The sequence below is a fragment of the Pristiophorus japonicus genome, chromosome 22 (assembly GCF_044704955.1).
Source record: "Pristiophorus japonicus isolate sPriJap1 chromosome 22, sPriJap1.hap1, whole genome shotgun sequence".
Lineage (NCBI taxonomy): Eukaryota > Metazoa > Chordata > Chondrichthyes > Pristiophoridae > Pristiophorus > Pristiophorus japonicus.
The window spans coordinates 4,000,230-4,012,750 of NC_091998.1; the positions used below are offsets into that span (position 1 = coordinate 4,000,230).

Sequence of the window (12,521 nt, forward strand, 5' to 3'; positions counted from 1 at the left end):
ATTAATGTAGGACTGGAGCTGCAGTGTGCTGATATTCATGGACACGGTAGCGTATCCATGAGACCAATGATCACTATCATATTGCAGAATATGTTAATTTCTATTATTTCCAACTTCACTCATCGTTTAACTTCCCATCTGTTGCCGTGCCGCTCATCGAATCCTGAGGCCTGAGGGTCCGACCGTCACAGTCCCCAACAATTTCATACCTGAAGTCACTTGGAAATAAAATATTGCCTGTCGGCGTTTCATTCGACTAGTTACTGCTATCTGTTTCTAAACAGCATTCGTGTAAGTTTGAAATTGAGATGGACATGGCCCATCGCCCCACATTGCAACTCACTCTTACCCTTTCTCCTTTTGGTCCCGCTGGCCCTGGTACACCCTACGTAGAAATGAATACATTTAAGAACAGCAGACTATCTACTCCTGTTATCTAGCAACAATACCATATACAAAGAAGGCCCAGCGTTAGTGCAGAAGAACACTTTGCTCAATCAGACACAGTGCATGGGCCATTTGCTCAGCCTAGAGAGAATTAAGTAGCGCTATCTTAGTAGGACTGGGGCATTTCTGTTGGCGACAGAACTCTGGGCTTTCTCCAATGGAATCAATCAGAATCAGTGATATAGCTTCTGGAGGTCAATTATCAGCATGGTACACAATTGGAGGCACGAGAAAATGGCCTGAGATACCCTGCCCTCCAATTTTCCTTCGTGGGTCTTCACTCTCCCTGCCTCCCCCAATGATGACACTGTTGAATTTGGGGATCTGTACTAGGAAACTTCCTCCTGCCATTCCGTAGCATGACATACTTCGACAGCATGACACAAAAATAAATCTTAGAATCTGATGCATATTTTCTTTAAAAAGTCTGTGTTTCAGGTGAATGAATAAAAGGAAAATTGCAGACATTCGCAATGAAGGTCATGGCAGTTTAAATGGGAGTTATTTGAGTGGCAATGTCATTTTTTATGGCCCTTGTTTCAATATTAAGTACCTGTGGGAAATTAGATTTGTTTGTCCAGATTCCACTGGTGAATTTAGGCAGAGTCACAGAGCAGCGATGCAAGAGGGCTTTGTCACTGTTTGTGCAGGTACACTAAATAAAACACTCAGATTCTGACAATACAGGCGTATGAACGTTAATGAGTTGCCCTCAGATTCCTCTCGCAACTGTTTCAGCAAAACATCGATGCTTAAAATGATGGGGGTAACTTGCATCCTGCTGCATAACTGCACGGGAAAGCGCTCGGACAGGATACTGGTGTTGGGACGTACGCAAGTCACAATGCAGCATGGGTCCGTAGAACACCGGGGATAGTGCGATCGATACGCTGCTGTAGAGTTGGCCAAGTGCTCAGGGAGATTTTTGTTGCACTGTGTGGAATTTGCAGCTCCCCAGGCAACACGTATGTGTTGGATTTACTATATGATAACAATGGACTGGGTTCAGGGTTCACGATGGAAGCCTCAGAGTATCTGCTGGACTTCTCTCAATGGGCCGGCTTGACCAATAACAACTGCTGAAAATGGGCCATTTGTGTCCGACTCTCCTTTGAGGGGGGCACCTGGGAGGTGCTGGTGTTCCTCTCGAAATCTCAATGTCTTCAAGAGGGACAGAAATGAGAGAAAAACTTAAGAACATTTTAATTTCAGAATTACTCCAGTCAGAGTGCATTGCCAATTAAAGAAAATAGTGAACAGCTGTGTATAGTCCATTTATTTTTTGCTCAACTAAATCATGTATCGTGAGATGAAGATGATCAATTGAAAACATCCATCGTTGTGATATCCATCGTTAAAGTCTAGTGATCCTCAGTAAGGGAGGAACTAACTAAACTGCACAGAGTATCTGTATTTCCGGGTTAACAAAACTTGCTTCTAATGCAATGAACCAAACTCTAATCCAAAGTTATCAATATACAATTTACTCGGACTCCATGTATTGCAAAACCTTCATAACCAGCCTCACTCATTGCCAACTGCTCAAACCAGCATGATGAAGTGCCAGTGAAGTGCCAAGGTGCCTGGCACAGTGCCTCCACTCTGCTAAAGGCAGCTGTCTGTCCGATAGTTGATGAGAGCGCTCAGAATTGGTTCAACAGCTGCTGACGGATGTTGCTGGAGGCTGCGTGCGAGAGACACACACAGACGCACCATGACGGGAGCTGACAGGCAGCTAGCTGCTGCTGAAGGTCCACATCTCCAATTGGTGGTACGACCAGACTACGGGGTATGAAGTGTGTGTCCATAGTGTGGTTACCTGCTGAGTACTGGCGAGGGTTCAAACCCACTCTTGCCAGTTGACTCAACTGCCTTAGTGACTATCCTCCTTCGAAGGAGTGTAGTGGGAGTAGGTGGGGTTTCTTTGGAGTTGAGGTGGCTCCAAGATGATGCACTTTTTGCTGGAAGTTTGAAACCAAGGTGAAGCTCCACAGTAACATGCTCACCTATCACAAGGTACTCAGTACTCTTGGACATTGCTGATGATCAACCAGCTAGCCTTGCTCGAGAGACCGACCAGTTACTGGGAGCTGAGATTCTTCCTGCTCTGATATAAACTAATCTAATGGGTAGGTTAGGCCTAGCTGGACCTGTTCTGGGAAGCTCCACCATTTTAGTTGGTTTACCTCCTCCAGTGCCTCTCTTCACATTTGGGGGTTCCTAATAATTTGGCTCTGCCATCCATTATCTATGCTACCTTCTGCAAGTGGAATGTGCCCCGACAGGGAGAGAATGTGAACTTTGTAATTGGGTAAACAGAGACTGTACAGGTAGGTGTATATACCTAAATATCTTCAATTGGAGATTATTGAGCAAGGCGGTGGGTTTCCACAGATGACACATGCCCAGCAAATAAAAAAACACTTGATGGCAGTGACGCAAAACAAACGATGGTGAATCAGCTGCCCGTTGTACACTCCGGTCTATTATCGCTTCCATTGAATCGGAATTTCACCCCAAAGATTCGATAATCAGTGCAACAAATTAGGCAGCCTGGAGCCGAGTTCCACTGTAATTTCAAGAGTCCGCTTTGGTCAGTATAACTCAGTGAGGTCATAGGCCCAAGTTACACGTCAACATTAAATGCTTCAGACCTACTAAGACAGAATAGTTTTGACTATAAACCACAGATTGCTTTGGTATACGAAAATGTAGGACATTTGAAAATATCAAACATAACCAAAATCTTGTACTGTTCAGTATGACATTTAAAAACAGTAAAGGACTTTAAATTTTGTCCTCCTACATTTGTTAATTTACCAGAATGACAACACTGTGGCTACAATATATGGACCCATTGAACAGTCACATTACTTAAGCAGTTCCTAATACAAATGATTGACCAAAAGGTTAATTAAGCAGTCGCATGCACTGGCATATTTCTCATGCTTCATTTATAATGGAAACGGTGCACTGTACAGGCATGTAATCCAGCTGTATTAGGTTCACAATGCAGTCCAACAGCAGGGGAGCAGGCACGAACTATCTAGGAGAATGGACGTACAGAACTCACCAGTGGCCCAGGCTGTCCATCTAAGCCAGAAGCACCCTGGATGGTGTATGAAATGTTAAAAGTGGAAAGAACAGTGGGGAAGAGATGAGTGTGAAAAGGGACACGTGTTGGCATAACTCAATGAAAGGTGATGACATAACGTTGGAAGAGATGAAGACTTGACATATCTGTCAGCACACAAGACCGTTCTTAGAAAAACAAACTATACGCTTGAGTATTTCAAGCAATGGAAATGTTTAATTCTTCATAGTAAAAATGACAATTCACTGCCATCACAGTGGCAAAGAGCTACCTGGTTTACATATCTGTCTGGCAGCAGGAAAGTTCTGAAACTAGCACAAGTGCTAGCTGGACAAACTGAATGCCAAATCTTCACAATTAGCAAAGAGTGAGTATGACCAGCACGCCATGTGATTGAAAGTGAATTATGATACACGTAAATTGGACCAACAATGAATGATGCCAAAGTTGATGACACAGCACTGTTTTCTATCCATTATATAACTCCTGTAATGCACAGTAAAATATCTAATGTAGGAGGAAAAAGGTTACTGCAACACGTGGGTCTTGACATTATACTGTACCATTTCAGCATTTAATGCTTAGTCCATTCTTGTGAACTTCTCTGCTATTTTAACGGTGGCTTTAAATACTCAAAGTTTAATTTGGGCTTGTATGTTCACCTGCCGAATCCTTAGTTCTGTTGACAGTCTAGTAATGAGGAGGGACCATCTCCACAGTAACTGAGATTGATATTACAAATAAGTTGAGTAGACTAGGCCTATATTCTCTGAAATTTCGAAGAATGAGAGGAGATGTCAATAAATGTATAACATTTTTTTTAGAGGGATTGACAGGGTAGATGCAGGGAGTATATTTCCCCTGGTTGGAGTCCAGGGGTCACAGTCTCAGAATAATGGGTCGGCCATTTGGACTGAGATGAGGAGAAATTTCTTCAATTAGAGGGTGGTGAATCTTTGGAATTTTCTACCCCAGAGGGCTGTGGATGCTCAGTCGTTGAGTATATTCACGACAAAGCGCGATAGATTTTTGGACATTAAGGGAATCAAGGGATATGGGGATCGGGCGGGAAAGTGGAGTTGAGGTTGATAATCAACCATGATCGTATTGAATGGCGGAGCAGGCTCGAGTTGCGTATGGCCAACTCTTGTTTCTAATTCTTACGTTATGAAATTGAAATAACAGTATTATAGATAGCCATGAACAATTAAGGAAAAGACTGTCATTTTAAATTTTGATAGCCCCTCCATCAACAAAAATTTTAACAAATGGAAATTAAGGTAGCTATCAGAAGTTTTTAAGACTTCCAATTTATCCACATAAAAAATAAAATAAACCGTGTCAAAAATTTGGGGAATGCACGGACAGCTGGATTATATTTGGCCCAGTGAAGTGCAGCTGCGCAGCAGTCCTTATATATCTAAAGACCCAGGCCTCTGAGGCGAAGCACATGGAACGTGCAAAAGTTCAAAGTTTGTCCCACTTTGTCCTTGACCATCACTGTTTCTTCTGTCTGCCCCAAACCTGACACAAGTGCCAGCTTCATGTCTATTTATGCTAAGGATGCTAATTCACAAAGGTGCAGCTTGTGTTTACAGTTTCAATGCAGCGTCAGAAAACTCCGAGGTGCCCTCTGGGGGCAGGGATTGGAGCTGGCTGCTTGCTTCTCCCGTGTCAGACCAGGTTTTGTGCCAGTTTCCTCTCATCTCCAAGGCCCGTATCTTCGTGCCCCTCACCCACACTGTGTTCCATTCTCTCTGTGCAAAATGTAGCTTCGTGTAGCTTTGATTTTTCCTGCTTTAGTTTGTCGCGAGGGTAGGTGCCGAGTTCCCCATAGTTTGCACCACTAAAACTGCTCACGGATTGGTGGACGGAGCCATGATTCCGCAGAATAAAAAGGACCGTGTCAGTTTCTCCACAGGGCCTTGGGTTCAAACACGGGGCGGTAAACTGGGAGGGCAGGTGTCCACCTTTGGATCTGGTCACTTTGCCGCACAGGTGGAAAAACAAATGCCTAATCTAATATGATGCTGAGTTACCTAATCTTAGAAACTTAAGCCTGACATACAGTCACACACACATACATTATAGTTAGATGTTTTCTCCACAATTAGGTCTTTCAGGGTTAATCTCATTGAAGAATATGTTAATTACACTCTCATGCCCTGAAATCCCAAATGGCAAGTACATGCCAGAAATGCAGATTAACGGAAGCAGCAGAAATTGTAACTTACAGGCAGTCCCAGGGGACCTCGGTCACCTCGATCGCCTTTGAGACCATCTGACCCGGGGTCACCCTGCATCAATGACAAAATGGCAGCACATTAGATCCTACAATGTCATGCATTTGCTGATGTATATAACTTACTGATTGGGCCAGTAATTTATATGCTAATGTATATAACTTACTGACTGGGCCAGTAATTAACATGCTAATGTATATAACTTACTGACTGGGCCAGTAATTAATACGCTGATGTATATAACTTATTGATTGGACCAGCAATTAACATGCTACTGGAAATAACTTACTGATTTGGCCAGTGATTAACACGTTAATGGCAGCTGATCATTACCCCGCCATTCACAACCTATCCAGATGAATCTTTTCCGAACTCCTGTCATTACCATTTCAATTCGGTCCATCATCCCTTTTGTCTCTCTAATCTCTCCTGCCTTCCACCCCATCACAGACCTTCCCTTTTGTTCTTTCTTCCCCATCCCCTTTCAGTGTTTAAAGAATGTGCCTTTTTCGAACATTCGGCAGTTCTGACGAAGGGTCGTCGACCTGAAACGTTAACTCTGTTTCTCTCTCCACAGATGATGCCTGGCCCGCTGAGATTTCCAGCATTCTCTGTTTTTATTTCACATCCACAGCATTTTGCTTTTGTATCAGAGATAGGGAAAGATGGCAGTGAAGAAAGGCACATGGCAAATCACCTGCAACCTGTGAAATGTGCAATTGTAAAAGTAGTTTGAGTGTGACTGAAATTACCTTTGTTCCTGGAAGGCCGTGCGGTCCCTGGGCAAAACAGATTAGAAACCCAATTTTTAATATAAAACAATATTTCATACAGACAACACTTTTACTTACTTGCATATTCTAATAGGATAATTTCAGATATTTTGGGTTTTAAAAATAAAACTATTTGTAATATTGTGCGGTTTATTTTTGTTATCATTTTGATATAGTCCACATGCCCTTATATTCAAGATATGCTTCACCTGGCAGCACCCTCGGCTTCGAGTCAGAAGGTCGTGGGTTCAAGTCCCACTCCAGGGACCTCTACGCTGACACTCCCAGTGCAGTGCTGAGGGAGCACTGCACTGTTGGAGATGCCGTTTTTGGATGAGACGTTAAACCGAGGCCCCGTCTGCTCTCTCAGGTGGAGGTAAAAAATCCTATAGCACTATTTCAAAGAAGAGCAGGGGAATTATCCCCGGTGTCCTGGGCCAATATATATCCCTTAACATCAAAAAACAGATTATCCGGTCATTATCACATGCTGTTTGTGGGAGCTTGCTGTGTTCAAATTGGCTGCCACGTTTCCTATATTACAACAGTGACTACATTTCAAAAAGTACTTCATTGGCTGTAAAGCGCTTTGAGACATTCTGAGGACATGAAAGGCACTATATAAATGCAAGTCTTTCTTTTTTTTAAAGCAACCTGGCAGATTTATTAAGTGTGGAATGATCCATATGTTTTCCCTAACAGATAGTGACTACGCTGCAAATGTAATTTATTTCTTTGGAATGTCTTGAGTTATTGAAATGCATTATAAAAGTGCAAGTTCTCTCTCTGCACTGAACTGCAAACTGCACCAGTAGTTACAGCATCAACAGAGGCTAGTTTACATCCCCGTATCTATTGCCAGAGCAAACCTGCTACATAAGAACAGAAGAATTAGGAGCAGGAGTCGGCCATTCGGCCCCTCGAGCCTGCTCCGCCATTCAATAAGATCATGGCTGATCATCGACCTCAACTCCACTTTCCTGCCCGATCCCCATATCCCTCGATTCCCCTAGAGTCCAAAAATCTATCGATCTCAACCTTGAATATATTCAGAGTCTCAGCATCTACAGCCCTCTGGGGCAGAGAATTCCAAAGATTCACAACCCTCTGAGGGAAGAAATCCCTCTTCATCTCCTGAATAATCAGTCCCGACCAACTGGAAACCATTCAGATGAAGCTTGTGATGGAGCTGACCCACCAGCTGCCTGCACCTTTCCCCTCGACCTTCCTCGCCTACATGATGGTGGCCAGCCTCCTCCTGGTGGACTCCCATTTAATACTGGTTTCCTGGCAATGTGAAGAGAGTGGATCCTTACCATCGGGCCCGGGGGTCCATCTGGTCCAGGTGGTCCCTGAGGGCCACGAAGCTACAAAAGTAAGAAACACCCCTCAGTATAGACACGAGGCAAACTTTGCAAACCATGCAACACCAACGTGGATCGTGCTGAACACTCACACATCATGGTTTAAGAAATGGCGGCAGATATACTTCAACTTCAAAAGACTTTTAACGTATGATAATTGAATGCGAATCCTACAGAGCATGCAGTGCATCAACTGCATTAAGACAGTTAAAGCTACTAAAGTGCGGATTATTCAGCAATGATTAGAGTTATCCTATAACGTCTTCAGGCTTGCTCAGCTTTTTCGAATAATATGTCTGATACACCTCAGGGTGAAAAAATAGTACATTTGTGACACGTTTCACCCGAATCTGCACTGCACGGTTCCCTGTGATCTTTAATGCACTTCCCGCAGATTCAATAGTAACTTTCAAAAGGGAATTTGATAAATACGTGAAGGGGAAAGATTTGCAGGGCTGTGGTGAAAGTGCAGGGGGAGTGGGACTAACAGAAAGCTCCCTGAAAGAGCCGGAACTGGCACGATGGGCCGAATGGCCTCTCTCTGTGCTGTATCATTCTATAAATTCCAGTGTAAAATCCTAGCTTGTGTGTCTACCTGTTAACTTAGACTTTCAAATTTGTTCCTTTAAAGCCAGCAAGATAATATCAAGAAATCCTTTTGGATTTTAAATGTCAGATGCATTTGTAGGAAATTCTTTGCCTGCTATTTTAATACAATGAGTTAAAATTTGTACTAAAATAGCGGACAAGGGATTTCATGTGAATGCATTGTGTTTATATGCGAATATTCACACTGGGAGAGTTCACTTCCGTTCAGCTTCCTTTCATTTTACCCATTCCATTGTGCGACTTTACGACAATAATTTGAACTTTCCAAAAAAATACACTGGCCATTGCTATGGGCAGGTAATATACTGCAGCTCCCCGACAGCAGAAATGTTTAAGTATTTTGAATCAGCAACATTCCAGTGACTTACAGAAAATTAAAGCACCGAAACCATTTCGAACACTTCATCCCGATAATGTACAAACCTAGAAATGGCTGCTTGTTAGCTTCTGAGTGCTAAATGCAGTTGTACGACTTTTCACCGCCATTGTATCGGAGGCGCTAACCGGTTATTTTAAATGGACAAAGGGCCCGCAACCACGTTCAGCACTCGCACACTAACGTCACAAACAGTAACTTCCCGTTTTGAGCAATTCAGTGCTTAACTTGTACATAGAAAATAAATGTAAACCCCCCTTACCGCATCACCCTTTTCTCCTTTATCCGCCTGAAATCAAAGATAAAAAATTCCAGTCAATCTACATGGAAATTGTCCACAAGGGTGTCCCAGTGCATCAATATGTACCAGGAGGAGGGAAGCCAGTTCTCCAGAGCCAGATTCAGTGAAAGGGGAGTTCACACAACACAGAAATTGCGTTCTTTATTTGTGTCTGCAAGGGAGTCACTTGGCCCTGGTGCCTGTTCGAGCTGCTGGGATTATTCAGAGTCTGGTCTGTGGGATAATCCATCAATTTCATTACTGGGGAACTGACCCCTTTACTTCACTAAATTCGCCCGATGGAGCGCTGCACTACAGTGGGGCACTCTATCTGCCTTTTCAAGAATTGACGGCTACATCCCAAGTCATGAAGGACTCTGGGACTGCCACCTGTATCCGAGCTCTCAGAAGCTTGCGATTGGGCTGCCACTAACCCAAGTCCGAACATTACTGAACTTGAAGGTTTCAGCATTTCTCTGTGGCCGGACGTGTGTTGGCACGGGATTGCTGGCCACACACAATGGAGGACTTTAACTGTTCCACAGCCTGGGAGCACCATCAGTGAAGGTGTTCCCAGGATTGAAGAGGTGCTGGGAAATCGGAGAGGCACTCTACTGTTCTGATTGGGTGACCCGAAGGAGCTAAACAATTGAAAAAAAAACGTGCTTTAGTCCAAAGTAGAAAAATGGAGGCCATTTGAGGTCACTGCTGCCCTCTGGGATCAATGACTATTCCTCAGCTGTTTAAGGCCTTTAAACCTACTTCCCTTGAAATTTGACTTACAGATTCCCTCTCCTGCTGCTAATCTGCTCGTTAGATATTTCTAAGCTTACACCTCAAGTTACGTGAATGGTACGACAGAGGAACATTAGGTGTAAGCAGGTCATTCACATATCAGTCTAAGAACCGTCAACAGCCAGCGTGGCATAAATTATACCAAAAAGAGAAAAATGTAGTCCTGAAGTAACATAGCAGGAAAGATGTTTTTGGATTAGTACAGAACATTAGCGTTCGACTCTGTGCCTCAGTCTGAAGAGATCGCTGACCGGCTGACCTTTAGTACTAATATTCGAACTGGTCATGGGGGGAAATTGGGCTGGGGTGGTAACACAAACAGGGCGCTAGCCAATCAGGAGCCTGCTTTACACCGGCCGATATGATGTACTATTGACTTCAACGGAAAAGAAAATGGGTTGGAACGGCAGGGTGTAAAATGGGCGGGTGTAAAACGGGCGGCCAATTCGCTATCGTCCACTTTGTGCTTCCACTCAACACTGTAATGTATGCACCTGTGAGCAAGCTCACTGGCTTGTGGAACTGTTGCGGGGTGTCAGGACCGCTGTCCAGGTGCTGCCTGTCTTTTACCAGGAACTCATCAGGGTCTGGAACAAAGTCTCCACCAAGCGCTGCTCTCCACCGGCTGGAGTGGCGGCTGTCCTGCAGGAGCCGCTGCTCGGGAATCCGTACCTCCACGACCGAGGTTTTAGGTGGCGGTCGGACGAGAGGGCTGTGGCTGGCGAGGTGACCAGGGTCAGGGACCTGCTCGATGGCGGAGGACCGGGCTGGATGGCGCCAGACATGCTGGCACGGCGCCTAAATTCGGCCGACGTTCGCCGCGCGGCCGATGCCATCGAGTCGCTAAAAACAGCTCTGGGCCCTGACTCCGTTAGGTGAGTCGAGGAGGCTCAAGCACGTGGGGAGATCCCATCCGAACTGACCCCCGTCCGGACGGAATTCCTCATCGGCGCCAAGCCCCGAAATCTCCTTCGGGAGCCGGCGCCACACAACTTGAGCCACCTCGGGGAAATCCCCTCCGTGCCTTTCAGTTTTGCGCGGAGGGGTTTCCTGTACGGGCTGCTCCTGCACACTCTCAACTTTGCCATCCTCGTCTGCCGTCCGGACTCGCCATGGCATACCATCTTGCCGTCCGGAGGAGGCGGGGGTCCCCGATGGAGTGCACTCTACGCGGGAGTCCTCCCATTATGTATCGGGGACTTGGCCTGGAGGGTGGTGCACGGAGCAGTCCCGTGCAATAAATTTTTAAGCCGGTTCACGGGCTCCCAGGCCGCCTGCAATTTCTGCGGTCTGGAACAGTCCGTGTTCCACGTTTTTATTGAATGCGCAAGGTTGCAGCCCCTGTTCCATTACTTAAAGGGGCTGCTCCTTAATTTTTGGTTGCACTTCAGTCCCACACTCCTGATCTTTGGGCACCCTGTGCGGAGGGGAGCAGGTAGGTCCGAGGGCCTCCTTGTAGGACTGCTCCTGGGCATGGCCAAGGGTGCCATCAGCCGGTCCAGGCAGCGGGCGGTCGAGGGGGTCGTTCAGCCTGACTGCCTGCCTCTCTTCCATGCTTACATCCGGGCCAGGGTGTCCTTGGAGATGGAGCACGCGGTGTCCACCGGTACGCTCGCGGCCTTCCGCGAGAGGTGGGCGCCGGAGGGACTGGAGTGCATCATCACCCCCGGCAACCAAATTTTAATTTGATTTTATATGTTTTAAAGTTTAATTTGTTTTAGTTGCCGGGTTTTTAATGTCCCCCTCCCCTTTTATAGGGGGCAATTGTATATATATATCTGTGGTTTTACTGCCCAAAAAAACCCCCCAAAAAAACATAAAAATCACCAAAAAAAAACAAAAAATAAAGAAAGAGCATGTGAAAAGTGTTTGGAGTGTCCCTCAGATCGGGGGGGCACGATTTAATGTTTATTTTTTTCTTCCCAAAAAGAGTTGTGGAACTGTTGCACTGTGAGTAGCTTAGTCAGTCACGTGATGTTCACAAGACTCAATAAAACCCCAGTTAATTGAGTTCAGGTTCTGCACGATGAGGCGTGCAGTTGTGAACCTGGTGGATGAACTGGTAATGTTCAGTTTGATTGTTAAACCTTTGCTAATAAACCAGTTCATTCTTTACAGAGGGCAGCAAATACACTACAAACACCAATTTCACCCCTATGCTGTGAAACAACAGCAGGAACGGAGCGTGGCTGCAAATACTTACCGTTGAGCCAGGAAGACCGACAGGGCCAGGCAATCCGGGTGGGCCTTGCAATCCTGGTTCTCCCCGTTCTCCTTTTTCACCCGTGGGTCCATCTAGACCCTAAATGTTCATCAAAGCCACACAAGGCAAAATAAACTTACTTCATAGTATTTACGGATAATTCAAATACTTTAAGCATTGGCGTATTGGAATGTTTGCAAATGGGGCAGAAATAATCAAAAGCAATTTTAGAATAATTTTGAACAAAGGTACATATGTTTTGATGTGTCTGTTACTTGATGACATAAGATTGGTGCCAGATTTGAGGTCCTGGTCTTCAAACACTCCTTTCCTCAGG

At 45.1% G+C, this 12,521-nt stretch overlaps 1 protein-coding gene across 18 annotated transcripts in view; it reads right to left on the bottom strand.

Moving 5' to 3' along the window:
- col13a1 (collagen, type XIII, alpha 1) overlaps positions 1–12,521 on the bottom strand; it is a 116,859-nt gene that overhangs the window by 21,296 nt on the left and 83,042 nt on the right. For 14 of the 18 annotated variants that reach the window (XM_070865542.1, XM_070865531.1, XM_070865535.1 and 11 more), the window contains 7 exons: positions 12,185–12,283; positions 9,169–9,195; positions 7,874–7,924; positions 6,537–6,563; positions 5,776–5,838; positions 3,521–3,556; positions 350–385 (listed from right to left, as the gene is read on the bottom strand). In XM_070865542.1, the coding sequence (XP_070721643.1) occupies positions 350–385; positions 3,521–3,556; positions 5,776–5,838; positions 6,537–6,563; positions 7,874–7,924; positions 9,169–9,195; positions 12,185–12,283 (339 nt within the window). The remainder of the gene's footprint in view (positions 1–349; positions 386–3,520; positions 3,557–5,775; positions 5,839–6,536; positions 6,564–7,873; positions 7,925–9,168; positions 9,196–12,184; positions 12,284–12,521) is intronic. The other 4 variants (XM_070865544.1, XM_070865541.1, XM_070865533.1 and 1 more) reach the window with 3 other exon arrangements.